The following is a 26986-nucleotide window of genomic DNA, read 5'->3' as shown; positions in this document are numbered from 1 at the left end:
AGGTGTTACAGGTTGCAAACACACATGTACACACACATGCATGTTCACAGATGGACACGTACTTACATGTGCATGTACATAAACAGGTAGCACGCACACACACACACACACACACACAGACACGATGAACACAAATGGTTGCTGCATTTGTTTGTCTGCTCAGTTCAGTTTTTTTTGCACAGTCTTTTGGCACTCGCTGAAGACTCCACAAGGTAAAAATGCACACCAAGCCACTCGAGTCAGTCTTGGCCAGGGATGGCGCGGCACAGCACAGCATGGAACAGAGCAGTTAGCTGTGGGTCTGGCCTGGATCTAGCCTGGGTTGGCCTAGTTGAGACAGAGTTTTGGCTATTTGTGGCCTGGCTGAGCAGTCGTTTTGGCCACAGACACATACATGCTCTCTCTTTTTCTCGCTGGGTTGATAAATCACAACCCCCCTATCCGATGCATACAAAATAAAATACTGTATATAAAAGTTTAGACACATATTTTTGACCAAAGTCATTTCCTTCACTGGTGATGTAACACCACAAAGTAATGCCAAGAAAAGAAGATTCAAAATACTGATTTTCAGAGAGAAATAAATGAGGATGATGTCATGACCTCATGAAGCTATTTAGTCTCTAAAAGCAGACTCCCAACCCCCCAACACACACACATTAATGCAAGCTAAGATTGCTATACCTACTTCATATGTTATCAGCTTGAAGAATATTTGGAAGAAAGCTGTGAGAGAAGGTTAGTTATGTTGTGATGAGGTTTTTTTTTTTCTTCATGTAAAGACAGGTTCTATATTTGGAAGCTGGTAGGTGGCTGTTAATATAACACGGGAGAGAGTAAAGCGTATCAGTACACAACGCGCTGAGAGGTACGTATGGAAAAGAGGGGAAAAAGACATGAAATAACACCTTAGTTAAGTAAACGCTTCCAGATTCCATTCTAAACTGCATATGTTTTCATCACCGAATCAAATCTAAACATCTGTTTTGCATTTTGTTGGCATCCCGGGTGTCTTTTATGTACAGTATATGTCCCCACTGTCAGTAGACTGTAAGTAGTTAAGAGGTAATGACTAATGGCCCGGCCGTGTATTTGTACCTCCTCCGTTGTCATGTGTACTCATTCTACACAAGGTCATAAGGACATTTCAAGTCGATGCAAAATACTGCACAGCTACAACTCTGTAAAAAGGTTGTAAAGAGGTAATAGTATGCAGCACCAAGGCTGCGATAACCATATAAATTTAAAAGGGTGCTCCATCTGCCGTTCTTCTCTCTATAACTACTGAAACGGTTTACATAGTGACCTTGCAGCTACAGGGTTCCATCTGATATTCTAATTAGAAATGGCGTGGCTGCCGATTCCTTTCTGAAATTGTTTATTCCAAATAGGGGCAATAAATACCATTTTTACTGCCCCTCGGCACAGAATTACCATAATATACTGTATCTGTGAAGGGTTGATAGGATGGCTGATAAGTATAAAGACTCAATGATTACCTCTGGTGGTGCTGAAATGTCTGGCTTCACTTCGCAGCCTCAGGTCTTTTGTAAAGCACCGTCTCATCTGCTATCATTTTGAACTGCTTAAAATTGTATGCTATAGATACAAGTGCGTGACTCTTCATACAGTCCCTCTTTACTTTGACTACTCACATGTGCCCTTAAAGCGCCCATATTATGCTCATTTTCAGGTTCATAATTGTATTTTAAGGTTGTACCAGAATAGGTTTACATGGTTTAATTTTCAAAAAACACCATATTTTTGTTGTACTGCACAGCTCTCTCTCACTGCTGCAGATCCTCTTTTCACCTGGTCTCTGTTTTAGCTACAGAGTGAGACCTCTTTTCTTCTTCTTCTTCTGTACTATCTTTGATTGCACTCGCACATGCGCAGTAGCTCAGATGTAGATCATGTCAGCTAGCTAGCTCCATAGACAGTAAAAGAAAGGCTGTTTCTCCAACTTCGGTCAGTTACAAGGCAGGATTAGCTGGGAGACTTCTTCTAAATGAGGGCGCACATGGAAGTAGTTCTTTTGTAGATTATGGTGAACTTGTGTTGTAGCAGTGCTTTGCTATTGAGAACGAGGTAGCATGCTAGCGTTAGCATTAGCGTTAGCATGCTAACGCTAACGCTACAAGGTAATGGTTGCGGTTGAGACTGAAGGCAGGACACATTCAGAAACCGTATCTCACTCAAAACAGCATGGATGGATTTTTTTTCAAAGTTTGTATGTGTGTGGACGCACCAGAGACAAAAAGAACACCCCAAATCCCAGAAAAAGTGTTTTTTTCATAATATGGGCACTTTAAGCAAAGGTAAAACATCAAGATAAAAGTCAAAGCAATTCCTCGGGGTCACCAAAACAAGTTTAAAAGAGTCATGTATTATTTAAAGTCCCTAACTGAAGAACATTAGAGATGGAACCTTATAATTCCCAGCTCAGTATGAAGTAAAGATTGCTGCCACAGATGTGGAGTCTAATCAACACTGATTGTCACCGTAACAGGTGAAGTTGTGCGATGGTACGATGGAGAGTGCAAGCCAGGTGCACAATAGTGTACTAATTCTACAAGCGGGGGGACTTTTGTGTGCCAACTGTCTTTCACTGATGTTACTTACAGTAAGAACGGGTTGCTGCTTTGGACAAATGTTTTCAGTTCTGTGTTCACACTGCAAGCAACATTATTATTAAGGGGGTGGAAGTCAAATTATTTCCTGTACAGGGGAACGTCCAAGGAAATAGCTTGCATAACTTGGCCATAAGTTGGCCAAAACTGTGCTCAGTGTTCAACAGCCAATCGAAAGTTTCTTTGCTCCCCTAAAGATGTGATTTTGTCACCTGAACTTCTTTTGTCTACGCAGAGAATACAAAATGGAGCCAACTGTTAGTCATTCAAAGCTTTCAGTTCTCTACAACTGTCGAATAAATGTCTTCAAACCGGTGCTGGCTCAATGATTGCATCCATAGTTTCCGTTGAAACAACTTTTTTTTAGAAGGCTTTCTTTTTCTTTTTTTATAACTTCTTACTTATAATAACTCATCGAGACATTACTATCAAGCAAGACATTTTTTGACGATTCCAACTTTGCAGCTGCACTGAGTAGACAGGTACAACCCACACTGCTTTTGTAAGCCTTTTGTAAGCTGATCATAGTGGGAATTTGGACTTAGTTGATGTTTGTTAGGTAAGCAAAACTACTGTTTCAGACACTGCAAGATCTTACCAGACAGACACATTTGATTTTCTCTCACGGGGGAAAATAATTTGGCAGTGGGGCGGTAGAGATCCATTTAAACATGGGATTTACGTACAGTAGCTGCATCAGTAGAGGTTCGAGGTTAGTAGCGACATTTTAAACGCTGATCATTAAAGGCCAATCACACGTACCGAAGCTGATACAATATAATGGAAAAAATCTCATAAACATAAAATACCACCAAATTGTCTGTTGCAGTGAACAAACCAGTACTTACGTAGAAATGTACAAAGTACCATATGAGCTAGATAGAACCATCTGTACCTTCATTTTGATATGTTAGACTACACTTGAACCTTTGCTTACAAAGTTCACAGCACAGCTCAAAGTGAGCAACTGCTGGTTCTCCAGCCATCACTTTTAATGTCGTCGACTTTTTGAAAAAGGCAGTCCAGTCAGAAGGCTGGAAGTCAGTGAAAGAGTTTCACACCAAACAGAGATATCCACCAAACGGATTTGCCCTCGCTGGATATTTATCATTTTGGAATGAAGCTCTTTGAATGTTCTAATTTAAGTCTACAACATCCACTTTAGAAACACCATCCGTCACTTCTTAAAGAAACTCAAAACGTTTCCAATAACGTTCACTTCACCACATACACATTAAAAAGTGAGTTTCACCCAAAACGCTGAACCTTTGGTCCACAACTCCTTATAAAAATATTATAAAATGTTTCTGAATGCCATTTTTTTTTCTTCATACGTTTCGGTATAAATATGGAAAAGAAAAACTAGTCTACTGTGCAAGTGAGAGAAACAATTACTTTTTGACACTTGAGGGTAGGGGAGGTATCTTTTTGTACAAATTGCAGAAATTCATTGAATGAAAAAAGCGCTCCTGCCACACCTCGTTTCACAAATACTGTACACAGCATTGACCTCGATTGAAATGTTAAGAATAGAAATGCGTCATGATGATTAAAAATGACTGATGAGGAGAAGAATGAGCATATAGAGACACTTGCTACCACTCCTTTCCTTTCCTGTAAGATATGGCACGTACAAAACCTCATTGTCCAGACCATCTTATTGTCCACTCTTTACAAAAGAAGACCCACCTTACGGTAATAGTTTGTGTGTGTTGGCACAAAAGCATTGGCACTCTGGTCACTAACTGTCCCACTTAAATCAAGGTAGATCTTGTAAAGAAATGGCCACTGGGCAGGTTTGAGTGAGGAAAAGGGATGAAAAAGTGCCAAATATATATAGTCCAAGCTGCCCCGTTGCTGCAATACATCGAAACAAACAAGTCTTTAAAGATCTGTGTGTTTTTTTGCATTATTTGAGAGTCAGAAAATGCAAAAAGGGAGTGGATTGCAGGGAGGTTTGCTGTAGGTCACTGTACTGCATCACACTGTATAGGTTTGTACAAGGAAATAACTTTAAAATGACCCAAATCTCCATTTGCACTTATTTACAGAGATGGGGTGGGAGGAAGATGCGATGCAGGGAGATGATCATAGAGCAGGGTGAGGACTGCAGGAAGAAAAAGGTTCCTCTGCAGCTCCTCCTTAAGCTTCTGGTGTTTTTCTTCTTCTCGTCTTCAAAGTGCTCTTCTTCTTTTTTTTTGTCTCTTTTGTCTTGATTGTGGCTCTCGCTGTTGCTTTTGTTGGAGCAAAAAAACTGCACGCAACAGAAGGTCTGCGCAAATGTGTGTTGTATGTTCGTGTGTATTGCTGCTAACTGTATTATACATGATGCTGCTAACTGCTGTGAGTTGTTGCTGTGGTGTTTCATTGGTTCAGAAAATGAAACCAAATTCCATGCACTGGATGCTACGGAAACAGAACATGGATTCTTGAATGTTTATGTATTTTCTTTTTTACGTCTGTTTTTGTTTAATGTGTGATAAGTACTGCAGCTGAAAAAAGCAAGTCAAAGTGTGTGAATGTGTGTTTCTCAAACATGAGTCTGCATCCGCTGCGTGTGTCTTTGGGAATAGTCAGAGGGGGGAGATGAATATGAGAAGCGGGTGGAGGTTCCATACTGCCCTAGTCCTGTTTCAGGACTTTGTTGTCCTGGTCCTGGCCCCAGGCCCGGCCCTGGCCCCGGCCCCGGCCCTGGCCCTGGCCCTGGCCCTGGCCCTGGTCCTTGTGCTGTTGGATACATCTCATAGGATGGCCCTTCCTCTATGGGTGGAGCAAAGCCCATGCGGTAGCTGGGATACTGGGAGGGGTATCCGTAGTTGTCATAGGTCAGCTGGGTGGTGCTGTCCAGCAGGCCGCAGTCTCCGGGATAATCTCCAGGCGATTGAAGAGCTGGATTGGGAGGTGCTTGCTGGCTCTGCGCCACCCTGGTGAAGGTATTGAACTGGGCGTAGGTGGCATGGGACATCCTGGAAGGTGGGCGTGGGTCGTAGCAGCCTGCCCTTGAGCCTGGCACTGCACTGGGGGGAACGGCACCGCTGGCACCAGCTGGGGCTCCGCTGGAAGATGCCCCGGCTGGCCCGCTGTTTGGATTTGGGGAGCGGAACTCGCCCTGGTAGTGGATGGCACGGGACTGGGGGCGCGCCTCGTCATGGGTGGTGGCTCGGACGTTGTAGTAACCGTTGGTTGGATCCTGTGATCAGAGGGGAGATTATTAGTTATTAGCAGTTAATATAAAAAGCAACAACATTGGGATAGGTGATACAGACAGCTAACCCTCTGGTCTGTGCTTCAGTGAGCTTGGCCTTATGTTATATCATACTACATACTTTCTTATTGTACGCACGGCCGGAGCGAGGGGGTGGCTTTTGGGGCTCCCACATCAATGGTACAAAAGTTCTATTACTTGGGAAATATCGCCATTCATTCGTTGAACTCTACTGAAAATTGGTTTCAAAGATTAGTATTGCTGTTTACAGCAAATTCCTACCCTACCTACGTTATGTAACTTAAAAACAGTAACATGAGACGACGGCTGCAACTAACAATTATTTTCATTTTCGATTAATCTGTAGTTGTAGTTGTTTGGTCTATAAAATGTCAGAAAAAAGATTTTCTTTAGGTGGCAGGATTTTTTTTCCGCTGTGTTCTGTTTTTAGAATGATAAAGACAGTTGGAGAACAATTAGATACAAAATAGGATGTAGACTCTACAGGATGATTCTTTTCCTTGGCAACTTTGATGTTTTACCCAAATGTTGGAATTGGAATTTTTTTATCAAATGGCTTGAAAAATGGTGCATATAGCTGCCGTAAATGGAGCATGCCCCCCGAAGACCCCCGGAGCCCCCCCGGTTTGGCCTGAGCCCTGAATGTTTACAACATTTGGCTCCACCCCTGATTGTATGGAGCTGGTATTGTCAGTCACATTGCAGGCTGATATGGTTGGTGATGTCGGTGCAGTTGGTGGCGTGCTGTTGCTCATGCTATGTCTAAAAATGTAATGGCATGTGAGCGATGCAGCGCACATAATGCGACACGAGACGTAATGATATAACCTTATTTTACCAGGATGAACATGGTTTCCAATGCAAGGTGACAGGAAGCTCACCTGGGCAAAAACTACTTCTGGAATACAAGTTCTACTGGGGGGGATTTCACACGGTTTATTTCCTCCTTTAGTTTGGTTAGTTTGTGCTTCGTGGTAGTGAGAAACACAAGGTCTTGAGGTTATAAGGAGATTTTAGCTCCAGTCCAGCTTAAGAAACCCAAATGAGGGGTTGATCCTGCTCTGCACTTGCAGAATCCTGCAAATGATGCATTAAGAATCACCAAAATCAGTTTTTGGGAACTTCAGTGGCACAGATTGTGAAAAAAGTGACAGTGTTATGAAAACCAAGTTTTGAACTCCTGCCGTAGGAATGCCGAACATGAGGAAAACGTAATTGGCACTTAAAGATGGATATGACCACAAAGTTCATGACGTATGATATGTCTGTGCACCATGCAGGATATAATGTTCAAGACGCTGCTGAAAAAAATCCAAAGTCAGAAGACTAAAATGTGTATCTCACCTTGAGCTCGTACTCCTCCCTGGTGTCGCCCTCGCTCCTGATGTCCTGCTTCAGGTCCATGTCGTCTTTGAACGGCTGAGTGGAGGGAGAGAGGGAAACAGAGGGCAGAAACTAAACCATCAAACAACGAAACACACACACGGAAAGAGGGAGGGTGAGAAAGGAGAGGAGGAGGAAGAGAGGGAGGGGAGAGGAAAACAGAGTTTCAGGTTTTTCATCCCAAGAGAGTGGAAGACGAGAAATGGGTTAGTTGTTGGGAAAAGGGTTTGGACCGAACTTTAAAACCGCTCGCCGATTAGATTCTCCAGGACTTCCAGGGCTGAACGCTGTTCTATAGGGAACATAATGTTAACGAGAGTGTGTGTGTGTGTGTGTGTGTGTGTGTGTGCCTGTGTGTATGTGTCTGTGTTAATGTCCGTTATCTCTGTGTTAGTGTGTGCAATTTAAAGAGTGAGAATTAATGCGTGTGTAGCATCAATTTAAATTGCATTGTGTGCACGCGCAAGTGTGTGTGTGTGTGTGTGTGTGTGTGTGTATATTTGCAAGGTTGTTTGTGCATGGACGGTACTTTATGTTGTATCTGTGTGTGTGTATGTACAGTATACTATGAGCTTTCTTGATATTGGGTAGAGCGTCTGTGTTTGTGTGCATATATTCTTTTATGTAGTTTTGTGTGTATTTGCAGGCAAGCCCTTGGCATCTGTTTTAGTGTGTGTGCATGTACTTTAAAGTGTGAATATTTGTGTGTGTGTGTGTGTGTGTGCCTCTCCTGCCCTGTCGCCCTTTGTGTTGGCGTATCTGTACATTGAAGCCCATTGACCCATGCGCCTCCTCTCCACGGCCCCCGGTGACTCAGATGGGTGTCTACTCACGGAGTACATGGCCTTGACCATCCGGGTTGCTGTGGAGACGTCGGCCGCCTCCTCCTCCAGGCTGTGGGTCTCTTTGTTGACCGTCTCTACCTTGATGTCTGGCTTACCGAGTGTGACACCCCGGCGACCTGGAAGAAAAGCACAACCTCCAGTCATATTCTGGGTCAAGATAAATAAAAGATGTATTGAAAAAAGCAACAAAGACAACACTTTACTCTATTTAATGCTGGTTTCGTCTGACTTGTCTCGTCCTTTATTTGCTATGTCTCTTTCATTTTCTTCAGTATTCATGGAACAAGGCGTCAGAAAATATCCGGTTACACTTTACTTGAAGGTATCTACATAAGAGTGACATGACACTGTCATCAACGTGTCGTAAACATTATAAACAAGTCATAAACGTTTATGACATAACGCTTCTTTTAGTAAGTAAGTTAGGGTTAGAGTTAGGGTTAGGGTTCATGTGTCATGACAGTGTCATGTCACTCTTATGTAGATACCTTCAAGTAAAGTGTTACCGAATATCCTTTCAGAAGATGCAAGGGTTGAAAGTGAAGATAAATATATTTGATTTCTATGATTGTTGATGATGGTTTCTTTTAATTCAAACATTTAACTTGGACTAAAAGCCAATTTTCTTTTCATGGTATTTTACGTAGTTTTACTCCGTTACACGTGTAGGGTTTCTACATTTCTGACATCAGTTCACAAAAGACACTGTTGGATTTTGCTGAAAACAAAAACTTATGCAATTTAAAAACATTGAAGATGTTACATATAGAGGCTTAAATGCTTCATTAGGTCATTTTACCTCAAATGCCACTGCATGTCTGACGACTTTACCACTCAGAAATCATACTCAATACTGAAGGGTCACTGAACTGTATACTTTACTTAAAGTGCCCATATTATGAAAAAAAAACACTTTTTCTGGGATTTGGGGTGTTCTTTTGTGTCTCTGGTGCTTCCACACGCATACAAACTTTGAAAGAAAACCATCCATGCTGTTTTGAGTGAGATACGGTTTCTGAATGTGTCCTGCCTTCAGTCTCCGGGTGAGCTGTTCAAAATCGGCACGGCTTGTGACGTCACAAGCCGAAACGAGCTGGCTAGCCGCAACCGTTAGCTTGTAGCATTAGCGTTAGCATGCTAACGCTAATGCTAACGCTACCATGCTACCTCGTTCTCAATAGCAAAGCACTGCTACAACACACACAAGTTCACCATAATCTACAAAAGAACTACTTCCATGTGTGCCCTCATTTAGAAGAAGTCTCCCAGCTAATCCTGCCTTGTAACTGACTGAAGTTGGAGAAACAGCCTTTCTTTTACTGTCTATGGAGCTAGCTAGCTGACGTGATCTACATCTGAGCTACTGCGCATGTGCGAGTGCAAGCAAAGATAGTACAGAAGAAGAAGAAGAAAAGAGGTCTCACTCTGTAGCTAAAACAGAGACCAGGTGAAAAGAGGATCTGCAGCAGTGAGAGAGAGCTGTGCAGTACAACAAAAATATGGTGTTTTTTGAAAATTAAACCATGTAAACCTATTCTGGTACAACCTTAAAATACAATTATGAACCTGAAAATGAGCATAATATGGGCACTTTAACATTTAGACACGTCTTCTTAGTTTCTGGTGGAGCAGAAGGGTAGTTTGTCAGTACAGACCAACAACTACATGCAACAGAAAGATTGATGCAATATTCTGAGCAAAAAGATGCCTGAAAGAATACCCTGTTACTATACATACAAGTGCTGGCAAATGTATTTGTTAAGTCTCATATTTGAATAAGCTTCCGAATCATTTTCACATAAAAGTCACGGCGGCAATCTTATTAGGACCTAGTGATATTTCTGTTACACTTCCAACGTGGCTTAAGTCTGAATTGAGTGGCGTGACATTAACATAAATGCTACAGCAGCGCAAGGTTACATAATACACAGGCAGAGATTAAATATATTTCATGTCATTTCATTAAAATGCTTTTAGTTAGGTTAGTTATGTAGAGTAGGGCAATCTTCTATATCACAGCAATAATGTGGATTTTAGGCCAATAAAACAGGTATATTTCTATTAGGGCTGCATGATATGAGGAAAATATGCGATATGCGATTATGTTGTTTCGCGATAATGATAATACTTGCGATAAATAAAAATATATTAAAGTGTACTCATTTCTGCCTTTCTGCTGCTTTCAATATTCTGCTAAAATACGACAAATTGCTTGCTGAATTTAAAACAAATGAAAGGAAATCATTTCCAACATTTTATTGCACAAATTGCAAAACACAAAAGGCATCATCATTTATCAACAACAACAAAAAACCGATCTATTGTGCAATAATTCATATCTTTAAAATTGCCTTGTGTAACCTGAAATGACAATTCTACTCATTTTAATCTACACATCCCCAGCACAGAGCAGTCAATATGTCAACATGAACAACTCTCTTCCAAAAGCAGAGACCTAAAAAGTAAAGATTTAAGTCTGTGAAGTCTTGAGCTGTAGCATCAAATGAGAGACAGCTTATCTGGAGCCACAACAATGTTTGTTTGAGTTTCTATTTCCAAACGGTGTCTTTTCTGTAGTGGTGTTATCAGCTCTGAAGCAGAAAATATACTCGTATCCCCAGAAAATCCCTCTGGGGACTCTGCCAGTCACCTTCATTGTCTTTGCCAATTCTTTACTTGCTGTGGAGCAGTTCAAAATGAAACAACTTAAAGACGCCACATAGCTCTCTGGCTCGCAGAAGTGGGGCTTGTGCTCATAAATCTTAATTGGATTGCCCTCGGCTGTTGAAATAACATATAGAAATTCATAATATAAATACTATTCACCTTTAAAAGCTCTTGTTTTCTGCTCTGTTATTTATGTACTTTATCAAGGGTACAAGCAGCATGTAAATATGATTTATTTAAAAATCTTAAAGGGTTTTAAGGCAGTTTGCCATATTATATGAATATTCATTAATCTCATTTGAATAAAATGCTATACAGCTGGCATATGTTCCTTTCTTTACCCACGGAGAGGCAGAATGATGAGATAAGGTGAGTGAATGGAAGAAAGACTGGTAGACACATACAGTATACAGTACACACACACACACACACACACACACACACACACACACACACACACACACACACACTAGAGAAGCACTGTGTGCACTCACTGCCTTTGCGTTGGCGGTAGAAGAGGAAGGCCAGCGCCATTAGAAACAAAAGCAGCAGAATGGAGGAGCCCACCGTACCACCAGCGATAATTCCCACTGGAACAGTATCTGAAACAAACACAAGCAGAGAAGTGTGAGGGTTGAGGGACAGCTGCTGCCTCATTGTTAAAGAAAACAGCACGGATCCTTTGTCGGTTAAGCATAAACCATGTGTCCTAGCTTCATATTGAATCTCTGAAGGCTGCTTATATGTTGATAAGGCATGCAAGTCAGACGAGGGATAAACAAGCCCTTTCTCTCTCTCTCTCTCTCTCTCTCTCTCTCTCTCTCTCTCTCTCTCTCTCTCTCTCTCTCACAAAGATGTTTTGCTCTCTTGAAATCTGACAGCTGAAATAAAAAGAGCCAAATAAGACTGACGGAGCATGAAGAAATCATTCTCTCAATGTAATGTGATATACCAAGTCCTCACAATCAAATGCGTAACCATCCAGAATGGACTAAAAAACACATCTTACTCAGGGACAGGAATGATAGCGTGTGGATTTTTCATTGTAAACCAACATTGCTTTGTTTACACTCTGTTTCTCAATAAAATGCTTTGTGCATGCCCTTGAAGCCTAACAAACGTGATGTATACATTTTCTTTCTCATAAAACATAAGCAAAGCCCATTGTACAAAAGTTTTTGAAGGCCTGCATCGTTTACGTCCATGTGTGCTGGCTTTATATATACGTTTTCTTCTTCCTTGTCTTTTGCTAGCGTATCGAAGTGTAAGACTGTGTATTACATCCCCCCTACGTACTTTAAAATCTTACAAACAGCTCACGTGTCTCCTGTCTTTTGGAATATTTGCAAAGACTTTTCAATAAGGTTATAAAAACTTGATTTCTTTAAATGGGCTACTTTTTAATGTATACTAAGCAGGGTTTCCTAAAAAACAATTTATAGACTTATACAAACGTACTCCATCTTACATCACCTTTGTCCCACTAGAAGTGTGAGGCGGTGTCTATATCGGCAGAGACCCTGCTTTCTGCTGTATTTTCTTCTTATTTTGCTGTATTTGGGACGTTTCTGGGCGCCAACCAGTCTCTGGGCCCAATGTGGGTGTGCAACCAATAACAGCGCACAGGGCGTGCAGCCCGTTCACATCAATGTCACTGTGAGTTGTGCTGCGTCTCTTTGACCGACACAAACACAAACGCACACGCACACGCACACGCACACACACACACACACACACACACACACACACACACACACACACACACACACACACACACTAGCACAGAGTTGGTGTTTGTCTTCCCGTGGGCTATTCTGTTCTTGGATCATGGTTAAAACAATCCTATTAGCTAATTAAGGCAGAACTGGTTAATAAAGCAGGCCGTGGCTCTGAGGGACACGTCTCAGTGGGATTGAACCACAAAGGTGCAAACAACAGGGAGATTTACCGATTTGTCAGGAGGATTACACAACCTGTCGTGTTATTTGTAATGAAGGCTCCTTTTTTGAAGACAGGAATCGTCAGACTTCACAAGAAGCACTTTGATGTTCATCACACACACAAACGCAGCGACAGAATTAAGTTCTGCATTCACACAAAATTTGGCAATGCGGCACCAACCCGCAGAGTTGTGCGGAAAGTGTGGTTGTGTTTAGTTGTGCCTTAGAATGTAACCACCGTGAAACAATCAGAAAAGAAAATTGTATTGCTCTGTTTCAAGGCTTTGTTCTTGCCAGCGTGGCTCCCTTCGTTCACTCTCTAGCAGTGGCGGTTCTAGGAGGCCTTGACCCCCCTCCGGCCCTCCTAACTGTGGCATTTTTTTCATACATTTGAACCCCACCTTTATCACCAAAGAGGGGATATTATTCATGTAGTGATAAATAAAATGTAGTGTATCATTAGTCTTTTGCAGAACCAAACCTATGGAGGATTGGTGGTATGTAACACTTGTGCTTAATATATATGCTACAGCCTTAACCTCATGTGGCCCCAGCCTGGCCCTCCATTTGAAATCTAGAACTGCCACTGCTCTCAAGCTCGCTTAACCAGCACTGCTCTCTCTCTTCCTGGCTCGTTGAGCAGGCGAGGAGGGGCCAACTTCCAACGCTGTGTGTTTACAGAAACTAATGGTGAAAAACTTCACAGGGTACCTAAACCTTTAATTCATTAAACCCTTAGGTACAGTATGACAGTCCATGTGACTAATATCATTTCATTTTTTCTTTTTCAATACCCCTCTCCTCCAGGGTGATGATCATGGTGCCGGGTCCGAAGGAGTTCCAGGCGGTGCAGTTGTAGGGCGAGTGGAAGTCAGACTCCATCACGTTGTTGATGGTGAGGGTGGAGAGGACGGCCCCGCCCTGGGATGGAGGCTTACTCTGCTCCACAGTGTACCTCTCCATCAGAGTGCCCTTCTCCTTCTCCCACACGTTCTCCTTCCATGCCCAAACCTGAAACATTTCAGGAGGATTATTTAGTTTTGCTGTTTCCTGATGACTTGGTTCGGGAAGCTGACCAAATAATAGAGAGGAGGATGGATATATACACCTAGTATATCAAGTTGAGCTGTTGCATACCGTATGTATTTAGATTTACAGATTACTGATTATTAAGGGTGGTTGGAACTCCCTGCTGAATATCTCAGGTTAACCAAGTTGGCATCCATTTTTAAATCTCTTTGCTAATTAAAGGTGCAGTTGGTAAGCCTTATAAAACTAACTTTTTGTCATATTTGCTGAAACTGACCCTATGTTCCAGTAGAACTACATGAAGCAGGTAATAAAAAAAAAAATCTGGCTCCACTGGCACCACCTACAGCCTATAGTGCGATTTGCAAAAATCCACCGCTCCCTGTTCAGATGCACCAATCAGGGCCAGGTGGGGGGGGTGTCTAACTGCGTGTCAATCACTGCTCATGCACAAGCATTCATTCTCCCTTGTGGGGGGAGGGGCTTAAGGAGACCGTTTTGGGCTTTAGCGGAAAGGGGGGAGGGACTGAGAAGTTGTCGATGTTCAATTTTTTGGGCTAAGTCCTGGATCTTCTCAATCCTACCTACGGCGCCTTTAATGTGTTTTTGTAGTATTCTTTTCCTGTCTTTTATTTACTCTTCTTTTATCTACCTATACATTTACTGTAATCTGAGTTTTGTAAGAACTATAGCTTGATATTGTTTTTTACATTGTTTGTTTTGGTCTCTTTTGTGAGATGTAAAGCATTCTGTAAATGTGTTTAAAAAGTGTTTGATAAGGTTATACTGTATGAACACATATGTGATCAATGGTTACAGGCCACTAGAAACCACTTTGTAGGCAAAACTTGCTCTCAAACTCACTCCGTGTGATCTGCCACTTAAAAAGGATTGCATTAAAATGAAACTGGTAAAGCAGGTGTAGACCAATTTTGGATTCAGATAAGATCAAAGGCTAGACTAAAACATCTGCAAATCTATAAATCTGTTCCTAATCAACACAGCATGAAAAGTCCTTCAAGCTGATAGGAGCGAGAGGGATGAAGACCAATTTCCAATATGTTTCATTCGTTTGATTTTTATCTAAACGCCACTCTTTACTGCTGCAGTCACAGATTTCCCCTCATGGATCAATAATGCTAAGTTCACCTTATCTTATCTTATGTACTGTAGAATTAACTACAATAGGCTCAAATCCAGACACAAACACACACACACACACACATAATCACAAGTGAACATTCAGGAAACAAGTGGCCCGATGTTGAAGAAAGGTTAAGAGAGACTAAAGCGAGTCTGGGCAGGAAATACTTTTTAAGCAAAACATATTATATTCTCACACCTTGCTGTATGCTTTTTTTCCCCTCCTGGTGCAGTATGTGCCTACTTAAAGTTTGTGCAGCAACTTTTCAGGCTGGGAAAGAAAGAAATTCCTCAAATGAAACATGAAATAAAATAAACAGAGAACACACAGACACTCGCACAGTTACACTCTCACACAGTTACACACACACAAACAGCTATACAGAGTGCAGCAAGTGTACATGAGCCATAAAAACTCAAGCAAGTTTTTCTGCTTAAAATCTGCTGAGGTAGAAATTTGAGCGTATTAAATATGGAACAAGGTGATATCAAATATACATAGAGCCATATGTTGGGCTAATGTACCTTTTAACCTGGTTTTGAAAAAAATGAGCAAGAATGTGATCAAGAGTGGGAGGGAGAAATTAAAAAAAGACCCAAATCTTCTGCGTTTTTATTCTCTCCCTCTGACAATCTTACATAATGCGTCTTTTCTGTCTCCACAGTCTGCCTCGCAAAATCCTTCACTTTCTTTCTTTTGTCCTCACAATTTTGTTGCACCACCTCTGTCTCTCTTTCTCAATCTCTCATTTTGCCTCTTTTATACACACACACACACACACACACACACACACACACACACACACACACACACACGCACACACACACACACACGGCCTCACACTCCATATTTTATAAGTCCTTGTCTCTGCATTAAGCCGAGACTATAATGTCGTATCACATTATATGCTCTGAGCTCCCTGCCCGGCTGAAGCTTCCTAAAAGCTCTGATTTCTGTCATGTCGGCACTGCACAATTGGATAATTGACGCTGAAAGGTACAGAATTTTACTCTCCCTCCATCACTCTCCCTCTCATTTCAGTCTGTTTAGCCCCCACACCCTTTCTCACTCATTCTAGCCTTCAAACCCAAATGTCGTCACTGGATTTATTCCCATTTTATGGCCTCTTTTTTGTGTGATTTATGAGCAGTCTGGTATTTCCCTTTTTTAAAGGTTTGTATCACATGCCATGAAGCTCATTTTGCCACTTACAGTATATAATGCACAGACACTTTACATTAAACTGTAGTTTGATCAGGGGTTGAACTCAGCGACTTTAAGAAAAGAGGAATGAAAAAACAGCGTGCAGTTCTGGCACATTCAGGAGGATATTCCATTACAGTTTGCTGCCTAGGCAATCTGGAAAAGACGGGTACCACTTTGAAAGGGATCACTGAACTGGAACGATATTGGCTGGTTGGTCCAATTCATACTAAACTCAAGATGGCATAGGCGCTGCACTGGCCCTTTAATGGTGAAGATAACAAGGTAACTATTACTACAAGTTACACTAGAAGCAGTGTTCTCTTATCTGCTGCACTCCAACATTCAGTACTCTGCGTCTCCCCTTTTTATTTCAACCAAACACTACAGCAGCTGTTTTTGATGAGTCACACCTTCCGCCAAAGAGGAGGAACAGATTGTTCTTGAATACTCGTGACACAGTTGGAGAACAGTGCCACTTGTGCCGACAGTTTAGAATGTAACAAGAGCAGAAGAGAGAACGCAGAAATCATTTAGTTTGAGGAGGCATTGTGATTATGTTTGAGGTGTACGCAATTTGAAAAAGGTCGAGCACCTCTGCAGCAGATTACAACTTCCAAGGATGGACTTACGATCTTATCAGGTGGGGGGGTGCTCGCGATGTAACACTTGATCTCTCCTCTTTGCCCTCTGACAGCGTACTGGACTGGATCACTGGAGATGATGGGGGGGCCTGAGTGAGGGAGGGAGGCAGGACGAGAGAGAGAGAGAGAGAGAGGGAGAGAGAGAGAGAGAGAGAGAGAGAGAGAGAGGGAGAGAGAGAGCGAGAGAGAGAGAGGGAGGGATGGAGAAAACAGAGACATAAGAGGATTACTACAACAAAGCACAAGGTTTGAGAAGTACACTTGCATTCAACTTAACAAAAAATCAACACCACATCTACCCTTACTATAAGAACCATGGACCAGCAGGGAGTAGATTTCATAGATGTAATACAATTATCGCCCAGCCCAAATATTGTGTCAATTTTTCAACAGGGGAAATCTGATGCTGAACTATAAAGTCGAAACCTATGCCATAAATATCTACAGCAGGACTACTGTTCACCTCTTGTATCAAATTGTGTATAATCCCAAAACAGAAAGTGATCATATTAGCTGTGGTACAACCATCCAATAACTTTCTTCTGCTGGAGTATAAATGGCTCCAGAAAAGCGATGCATCATGGTTTGCAGTCTATGACGAGAAAGGAGTGGAAGATGCAAATATTTTTGTATTATCTTTGTTAACATAGTATTGAAACAACATTAGTACAGTCAAAGTGAAAGGTGAAATGCTTACAGTTTGAATGATTTATGTGTAAATCATTCAAACTTCGAAGATAAAAGTTGATCATTTATGTAATGCTCCCTGTTCTTAGTGTTTTTTAGGTCAGTGTGTTATGAGTGACAAGGTTTGCTTTCTAAATGTGAGAGGTGTTGCCAGTGTTTTGGTCCAGCGAGCTTATTTAGAGACATGTATGAAATGTTCTGGTGGTTTGAGGAGAGATTATGTAACTGTTTGGCCAAGATATATGTTAGCAATGCAGACAGTATGAAGAGTTCTGAAAAATGGCTTCATTATAGCCGGATGACTGTAAGATAAGATAAAACTTTATTGTCCGTCACACACGGTCTGGTCTTTAGTGGACGAGCGTCAAAGTATAGCCACTACCAAGCTTTCAGCAACATGTAATTTGCAAGGACATGCCAAAGAATGTTGCACTTTGTGAGCTGGCTAGAATTTAAGGAGCATTTGTGAACTCCCTTTTTCATCATTGTGTTCTTGGTGAATCAGTTTTGATTTATTAAGTAATTGCCGGTCTCTGGTGGGAGAGAGTTTTGACATTGAAATGTTGGCTTTGGGCCTGTTTAGGGCTGAAAAATTAGCGTTTGGGTTTGGGTCAGGCTTAGGCTGGAATGAATCAGGCTGGATCGACAGAAATACTAAGCCCATGCAGAACTCTACTCTGTACATTCAGTGGCTTCAGCTGCCAGAGAGATACAGGCAGAGAGATACCAGTGGTGGAGGAAGTATTCAGATCCTTTACTTAGTAGTAGAAGTAGAAGTACCAATACCACACTGTAAAAATAATCTGTTACAAGTAAAAGTCCTGCACTGAAAATGTTACTTAAGTGAAAGTATGTAAGTATCATCAGGAAAATGTACTTAAAGTATTAAAAGTAAAGGTACTCAATGCAGGACAATCCACACATTTTAGAAACTGGAAACGATCCAAACAGTTGTGTGTTTAATGGGCTAATCATTTTCGCTGGACTTGTAGACATATTGTTGGCTAGTTTCATTTATAATAAATAATCATAATTTATGAACTACATGTGTTTTGTGTGCAAAAATCTTAATTCGTAAAGTAACTAGTAACTAAAGCTGTCAGATGAATGTAGTGGAGTAAAAAGTACAATTTTTCTTTCTGAAATGTAGCGGAGTAGAAGTAGAAAGTGGCATGAAAAGAAAAGTAAAGTACAAGTACCTCAAAGTTGTACTTGAGTGCAGTACTTGAGTACATGTATGTACTTAGTTACATTCCACCACTGAGAGATACAGACACATGCAGGATGTGCAGAATGATTCGAGATTAAACAAACACATTATGATGGTCCATGTGCTTTCATTATTCATGTTTGACACAGAAGCAGGGCTTTGCCATGCGTAGGATCAAGTAAAGCTGGGCCATTTGAAAAAAAAAAAAATATCACAATATTTTTGACCAAATACATCAATGTCGATATTGCGGCAATATTGTAGGGTTGACAATTGGTGCTTTCACAAAAAATTAACACAATGAGAGTTTTGACAAATATTGACTAAGTGAGTAAAGGCAAACAATAGAACAGCTAGAACAGTCTGGTATGTTCAGAAAATGACATCACTTTACTGTAATGCAGCCTGTAAAACCAGGAAAAGACAACATTTGTGTCATATCACGATATTACCATATCCAAAATGTAAGACGATATCTAGCCTCATATATCGATGTGGATATAATATCGATATATTGCCCAGCCCTAGGATGAACTATACATTTTTAGAATTTTTTCTAATATCACCACTGTAATTTGCGGAAAAGGCGTGGGCCACATGTGAAAAAATGTATTGAGTTCTTCTTAAAGTCATAATTCTTAGAATGAAGTCTGAATTCTGAGAAGAAAAAAATCTCACGATTCTGAGAATAAAGTCAGAATTCTGAGAGAAAAAAAGTCAGAATTCTGACTTTATTTTCAGAACTCAAATACATTTTTTCACATCTGGCCCTAAACCTCTTCCATAGTAATTAGATAGTAACAGACCGTTGACAGTGAGTGTAACCTCAGTCTCTCCCACTCCAATCCGCGGCACAATGGCCTTGCAGACATATTGGCCTGCATCGGCCTGGCTCACAGACTTCAGATACAGCTGGTTGTTGTTGCTGAGCACCTGGACACACAAACACAAGTACAAGTATGCATGAGAAGCGGGATAGTAGCATTGCGCGGTGGAGAGTAGATATAGACAGACGGGGGAAAATAGATGTTAAAAAGAGAGAGGGAGATCTATATTTAATTCATAAAACATGTTGATTTACTCAGCAGGCTCCATTAATTCTTTCCTGGAGCTTTTTCGTAACTTGTTAGGCATGAATTAAAGATTTAAGATATGAAGACGGAGTCTCCGTTCTTATTGTGTGCTTTACAACTGAGCAAACATTTATGAAGTCCAGACATTAATATACTGTAGTGGGGCTGCATATCGGGTTTTTTTTAATCGGCATCGCGATATCAACTGGCGCAATAAACACACGGCGACAGGCTGCCACACATCGTGAAAGACACATTTTTTTGTGTAAGTTGAAAGAAATATCAGTAGAACGTCGTTCTTTTTTAGTACTGCTTTTTATTTTCAATTAAATGTTCAATTTGTTCAATAAAGGAAAGTTAGAAAGGATTTCCTTTCATTTGTTCTAAATTCAACAAGCAGTTTGTTGTATTTCGGCTGAATACTGAAAGCAGCAGAACTGAGTACACTTTAATATCTGTTTATTAGGGCTGTCAGTCGATTAAAAAATGTTATCTAATTAATTACATACTCTGTGATTAATTAATCGAAATTAATCGCATACATAATTAATGCTGCCTGAACCGATACTTTTTAAGAAAGTAAAAAAAGAAAAGAAAAAAAAAGGGTACTAAACAACAGTTGGTGACATTAAAGAACGGCTTGTTTATTGCTAAGGCCATTTGGCCAAAATTAAATGATTTAATAATAATGTATAACAATAACAATAACTTATTTCACTAGTAAATAGCTGTTGAACGACAAAAACAACCACCAGATGGGAAAAGGACATTTACAATAACTTCAAATGCCCCACAACGCTGTAGTTTACCAGTTTCATTGAACTGCAGATTGTTACATCCCGGTGTTGAATCCTCTACAGTAAAACACAGTCAAACTTTACACCGTTTAGTGTTAGCTGTCAGCATTTTAACCGTGTTTAATCCAGCTACTAGCTAGCGGTAGGCTAACGTTAGCCGGTGTTGAATCCTCTACAGTAAAACACAGTCAAACTTTACACCGTTTAGCGTTAGCTGTCAGCATTTTAACCGTTTTTAATCCAGCTACTAGCTAGCGGTAGACTAACGTTAGCTGCTGTTGAGTATAGTGTTAACTGCCTGTCGTCTGTTTCAGAGCATCAGAGAGAAGAGCAGACATATCAGTGGCACCAGATTTCGGTAGCCAGAGTTGGCAGGAAGAAGATTTTTACAAGTAAATGTTCCAATTAATGATCCAGGCAGAACATTCTCGTCTCCCTCCTTCATTTTACAGTCCAATGGTGGCTAGAATGGCTCCGGGTCAAACGTCAATATGGAATGGATTAATCTGCGTTATTTTTTATTCTCAGATTAATTAATCGAAATGAACGCGTTATTTTGACAGCCCTACTGTTTATGTATCACAGGTAATATCGTTATTGAATATCGCATATTTTCCTCTTATTGTGCAGCCCTATACTGTACATGTAGGCTGAGATTGGGCTTTTCTGGAGGATTTGGCTGTGGTACTAGCAGTAAGATTTACACTCATACTTATATGGTGCTCTGGCTTTCTCATTCTTCCTGCATACATTTAAATGTTTGACATTTTAGTGGAATAAAAACTTAAATCAGCCATGAATATAAAATGTAAAGGTTCAAGCTCAAAAGTCAGGGGAAGGTCCGATGGTTTGTTCTCACCATGCTGGAGCCCTTCTTGGTCCAGGTGAGGGTGAGCGGGGGGTTTCCAGACCACTTGCAGTTCAGAGCGACGTCAGAGTCCACATCTACAGTAACTGGCCTGGGCTCCACTACCAGTATCGGGCCAACTGAAAGTAAGAGAGGAAGAGAATTAAAACCCCTGTGCGTGAATACATGTTAATGAAATCCAACTAGCCTACTGCTCCGGATAAGTGAAAAAATAACGCAGAGTGATTTGCTAGCAGCACCTGAAGCCCTGTGGTGAGGAGCAGAGAGTTCGCCTGGAGTTCGCTCAGAGTTGGAGTAATAGAGTCAACAATTACTATATAGTAAAAGCATAGTGACCTTGTTATTTGTACACCCTGTGACTATACAAATCACAACATGTAAACAGGAACATGTTGGCGTTATTTTGTCACTTATTCAGAGCAGTAGGCTAGTTGGAACCGGTTACCTCCAGGATCTGTGCTAGGTTTAGCTAGCGCTGGGGGCGTCAGAGAGTTACAACACGCACGGAGATGAGAACGGTATGTATCGACTTGTCTAACTCTGGGGGTTACGGTGAATAAGGTCAAGGTAAAGTAAACTTTATTATCCACAAATTCATGTGGTCACCATTACACGCTCCATCGTTATACAGCCTACTGCATAACATTAAAAACATAAACACAAAACATTAAAAGACAGGAAAACAAGGACAAGACAGACAAGGCAGTTAAAACATTGAGGAAACATGACATGCAAGTATTTAAAAGTTGAGTGTTGATATATACAATATGCTCATAGTTTAAGATGCCTAAGAGCTTATAAGTCTATTGTTGTGCAGTCTAATTGCTGTAGGCACAAAAGACTTGCTGTACCTTGTAGTCCTAATTTTCCTATGCAGGAGTCTCCCACTTGACCTGTTACTTCTTAAAGAATTCTGATGAAGAGGGTGGGTTGAATCATTTAGAATTTGTTCTGTCTTTTTTGAGCTACAGATACCTGATCAACTCCAGTGATCTTACTGGCTGTTTTGACTATTCGTTGCAGTTTCTTCTGGTTCTTAATATACATGTTACCAAAGGCACAAATAAGGCCAAATGATAAGACACTCTGCAAAAGAGCTTTGTAAAACATCTGAAGAATACAGCTATCTATTCTAGAATTATTTAGTTTATTAGATAAGCTAAAGACCGCATAAGTCGGCGTGTTCCTTTAAGTGCGACTCATGTCCAAGTCTCAAACTTGAGTCCCCATCTAACTCTGATTTGCACTCTACTCACAGTGCACGTCCACCAGGATGCTGACGTTGGTGCTTCCCACGACGTTGAAAACCTGACAGGACACGGGCTCGGTGAAGAAGGAGTGATCTGCCGTGGTGACGAACACACTTTCCCTGGCCCCTTCCAGCAGCACGCCCCCTTTGGCCCACCTGGCATAGAAACACGTCACCATTTCAGCAGTTTCCAAGCGTTACAAATCATTATGTGATCCAAATGTTAGATTTCCACTATTAGACAATGGGAGTTTTTATATAATCAATTAAAGCTATTAAACTAATATTTAAAAAAGCCTTGATGTCAAAACCTGAGGGACAGCTATATTTCTTATCCGTTCTGTTATCCAGATATATAGTTCAAAACCATATAACCATAATGCACATTAGATGACATTTTAATACACACTCAATAAGTCTAGTGCCTGGCAGTGCTCCCACACTGGGACCTCTGCTGGAGTCTCAAACCTCAGATTAAAACCACCGTTTAAGTCCAGCATTTAGCAATTTCAGTACTTCGGTGCTGTCACTTAAGATTAAAGTCTGTGTTTAATTGTTTGACCGTTCAATACTTTCTCCAATTCTGTTTCTGCAAGCAGAAATTACAATTCAGGATTGCCTCCAAGCCGTAGATCGGAATAGATGAAAGAGAAATCTATTGGCATTTAACATAATTGCACTCTGGCTCCTGATGCTGGACTGCAGGAATCAAATGAAACACTGTCCCTAAAAAACATTGAGCACCATCAAAAAGTCCATCACATCCTGACCTAGACATAAAGTTGCAACAATGATGTCAAAGGGAGTGGTAACATTTTGTTTGTTTGAATAGTACAGATTTTTCTTATATTAAAGAGCCCTCTTAATACTCCTTTTCAGCGTCACATTTGTATTCTTAAGGTCTACTAGAATAGGTTTATATGCTTTGATGTTCAAAAAACATATGTTTCTCATACTGCCCGTTGCTGCAGCTCCTCTGCCTGAAACACTCCGTCTGAAAAGCCCAATCTGCTCTGATTGGTCAGCTGGCCCACTCTGTTGTGATTGGTCAACCACATCCAAACAAGCCAGGGCTGGCTGTGCAAATACATGGGCAGTACATATGAAAAACTGGGCTGGCTATCTCAATCAGTGACATCACTAATTGAGGAATTTCAAACAGGAATGTGGGCGTGGCGTTTCAGGCAGTTGTGAAAAAGTGCTGTCTGTGGGAGAGAAACCTCCATTTGGAGTAAAATGTGTTTTTGTACTATTACATTCACAAAAAAGATCCCCAAAAGCATAATAGGGGCTCTTCAAAGTCAATTGGGTATAAATTCTGATGAAGTGTAATTCAGACCTGAAGCCGATGATGGGAGGGTTGCCAGTGGCCTGGCAGGTGAAGGTGACTCTCTCGCCCTCCAGGACGGAGCGAGGCTCGATGGACAGGGTCACCGTAGGAGGATCTACACAGAGAGATAAAGAGAGATACACAGTCAATGTAAAACTAAAGTTAAACTGAATGACTGTTAAGTTTTAGCTGTGCCAGGCAGCATGAGGACTGATTTCCTACACAAATAAGTCACACAAATTGTACATTTCACAATTAACTATGTTCTTTTAAAACCCTACTTTTCTACAGCCCTCTGTACTAACACAGTACTGCATCAACATCTACTGTTACTGCAGTTATTCTCACAGTAATTACTAACTACACTGGGTTGGAAAAACAAATAAATCTTTTTGATTGAAAATTCAAACTACAGTTTCCCTGTGAGCAATCATTCCTTATTTCTTCAGGGACACGACTGAAATCCCTTAAAACACAAAAAGTATCAGGATTTCCAGATGTTGAAGAAAATCAACTTGCTCAACTGCTTCAGGGGAAAATGAGCTTACTGGCTCCAAAGATTGTGCCAAATCAATGCAAACAGCTGAATCAAACCTGGAACCAGCCCAAGTTAGAGAATGGTGAAAAACAGCAGCTGTAAATTCATCAACACGGCACGTGTTTAGTTTTTCGATAACGATTACGTTCCAGGTGCAGCTAATTCAAATTATAGTGTGATTTTGCTATGCGCCTGCACAAAAACAGCCCAGTTACGGTCTTTATATTAAATTTGACGGTAGAACATTAGTTTCTCGTTGAACGTTTGCCATCTTATGGACATAATGTGCAAAAATAGATAAGCGTGTTTTTTAGAAGGAACATTTGAACATCATGTTTGGCTAGTTTTGACAGCTCTTGGATTGATCAGAGGACATTAAAAAAAGAGCCTTTTGTGTGCGCTCTCACAGTCGTTTGTTTGCTTTCCTCCCTACAGATTTCAGCCAATCAGATGGATTGGCTGTTCAGCCGACTGCCAACGGTGGATTAAACAAAAGAGGCAGACAAAGGCCAATGCGTGGCAACAGTCACACCAACACATTCTCACTCCCATCGCGTCAAAAAGTCTCCTTTAGCGTCTTATTTAGACACACTTGGTCGGGACTCTTGGCATCACTTTTTGACGCTCTAGGGCGGGACAAACGTTTAACTGACATGCGGCACAAGAACGGGACAAAATGTACGTTTTAGTGACACGTGGGACATGAACCCTGGTCATCTGGGTGAAAGTTCTGTGTCCAACTTGGACCGACAGCCGACGGTCGCCTTGGTGTGTCAGGGCCTTTACACTCTGACAGAGAAAAAGGGCAACATACGGTGCACGTTGAGGGTAACAGTGGCTCGTTTGCCCATCGGCACCGCCGGATTGCTGGCCACACAGGTGAAATTGCTGCTGCTGTCTTTGTCCACAGGTATGATGTGCAAGTAACTCCTGGTCGTCACCCTCTTCCTGTCCGGTAGCACTTCCTGTTCGACAAAGAAATAGAGAGAGGATGGTGTGGGTGGAATTTAGAGAGAGGAGCAGACAGAAACAGATCAAAGAAGAGGAGGAGGCGCACGGTCGATGGGGAAGGATGAAAAGGACAAAAAAAAAGGATGGATTGGGAAATATCATGGGAGAAATAAGAGAGAAGAAGGGGAGGAGGAAGGAGATAGACATAGCAAGGTTACTAATGGAGCCAAGAGAGATAAAGATATGGCATAACATGGGTATATGAAACATCAATCTGGAGGTAGAAATAAAACATTTTAGACATGGTGCAGGAAAGAAATAAAAAGTTGGAAACTTAAAAAGTGCAAAAGACAAACTGTTTAAATGACATTGTTACAGAAATCCGTGCTAGGACTTTTATAATCATAATTCAGACATTTCATGTTGGTGCAGGAAAATAACTGTCTGCAAAAGGTTCTTTCAATTACTGCAAGCAATTCAGTTTTACAAGGACATTTGACTCCGCAGTCAAAATGAGAGCGAAATACTTACGTGAAAAAGAAAACACAGTAGTGCTAAAACATACATATAGTTTTTTTCGATTGCTAAACGATAGTGGGCACAACTGGAGTAACGTGCAAAACTCTAACTACAGTCTGCACAGCAGCAGTTCATGTGGACCAAACTCTAGTTCGTTTTTCATCGCTTGAACACAGTTTTTAAAACTCTACAGACTTATCCTATGACTTTAACCACAACCTGCACAACACTGTGGATTTACAGCACTTTGTTCAAATGGTAACACACTGCTGTTAAAACTGTTAACCACGCATTTAAAACAGAATAGATTACAGTCTGGTGCCTATCAAACACTGCAATTTTAGCTGAAAGCCTAAGCAGGTGTCTTGTTTTATACTAGTTAGTGAACATATACGGTAGGGGTGTGCAAAAATTCAAGCTCTACCAATTCAAAATCGATTCATATATATGTATATATTAGGGCTGTCAAAATAACGAAAAAAAATAATGCAGATTAATCCATTCCATATTGACGTTTGACCCGGAGCCGTTCTAGCCACCATTGGACTGTAAAATGAAGGAGGGAGACGAGAATGTGCTGCCTGGATCATTGATTGGAACATTTACTTATACAAATCTTCTTCCTGAATAGGGTTGGGTACGAAATCTGGTGCCACTGATATGTCTGCACTTCTCTCTGATGCTCTGAAACAGACGTTACAGGCAACACAAACACAGCTGCACGCGACTCTAGTTAACACTATACTCAACAGCAGCTAATGTTAGCCTACCGCTAGGTAGTAGCAGGATTAAAAACGGTTAAAATGCTGACAGCTAACGCTAAACGGTGTAAAGTTTGTCTGTATTTCACTGTAGAGGATTCAACACCGGGGTGTAACAATCTGCAGCTGCCAACGTCGGCAAAACACAGACGGTGCGTTCAATGAAACTGGTAATTTACAGCCTTGTGGTGTATTCGAAGTTATTGTTAAATGTCCTTTTCCCATCTGGTGGTTGATTTTGTCGTTCAACAGCAATTTATTAGTGAAATAAGTTATTGTTATAGTTATTACA

At 41.0% G+C, this 26986-nt stretch overlaps 1 protein-coding gene across 2 annotated transcripts in view; it reads right to left on the bottom strand.

The window, feature by feature from the left end:
• Window positions 1-105: 105 nt before the first annotated feature.
• kirrel1b (kirre like nephrin family adhesion molecule 1b) overlaps window positions 106-26986 on the bottom strand; it is a 114119-nt gene continuing 87238 nt past the window's right edge. The window contains exons 5-15 of one of the 2 annotated variants that reach the window (XM_078263354.1): window positions 25278-25428; window positions 23935-24040; window positions 22603-22751; window positions 21338-21465; window positions 19415-19541; window positions 16700-16800; window positions 13486-13702; window positions 11246-11353; window positions 8073-8200; window positions 7201-7311; window positions 106-5820 (exon numbers count right to left, since the gene is read on the bottom strand). In XM_078263354.1, coding sequence (XP_078119480.1) covers window positions 5161-5820; window positions 7201-7311; window positions 8073-8200; window positions 11246-11353; window positions 13486-13702; window positions 16700-16800; window positions 19415-19541; window positions 21338-21465; window positions 22603-22751; window positions 23935-24040; window positions 25278-25428 — 1986 coding nt within the window. In that variant the 3' untranslated portion in view covers window positions 106-5160. The remainder of the gene's footprint in view (window positions 5821-7200; window positions 7312-8072; window positions 8201-11245; window positions 11354-13485; window positions 13703-16699; window positions 16801-19414; window positions 19542-21337; window positions 21466-22602; window positions 22752-23934; window positions 24041-25277; window positions 25429-26986) is intronic. The other variant, XM_078263355.1, reaches the window with a different exon arrangement.

The sequence above is a fragment of the Sander vitreus genome, chromosome 12, assembly GCF_031162955.1.
Source record: "Sander vitreus isolate 19-12246 chromosome 12, sanVit1, whole genome shotgun sequence".
Lineage (NCBI taxonomy): Eukaryota > Metazoa > Chordata > Actinopteri > Perciformes > Percidae > Sander > Sander vitreus.
Note: the sequence above shows the minus strand (reverse complement) of the source record. Positions and strands in the feature narration are given on the sequence as shown.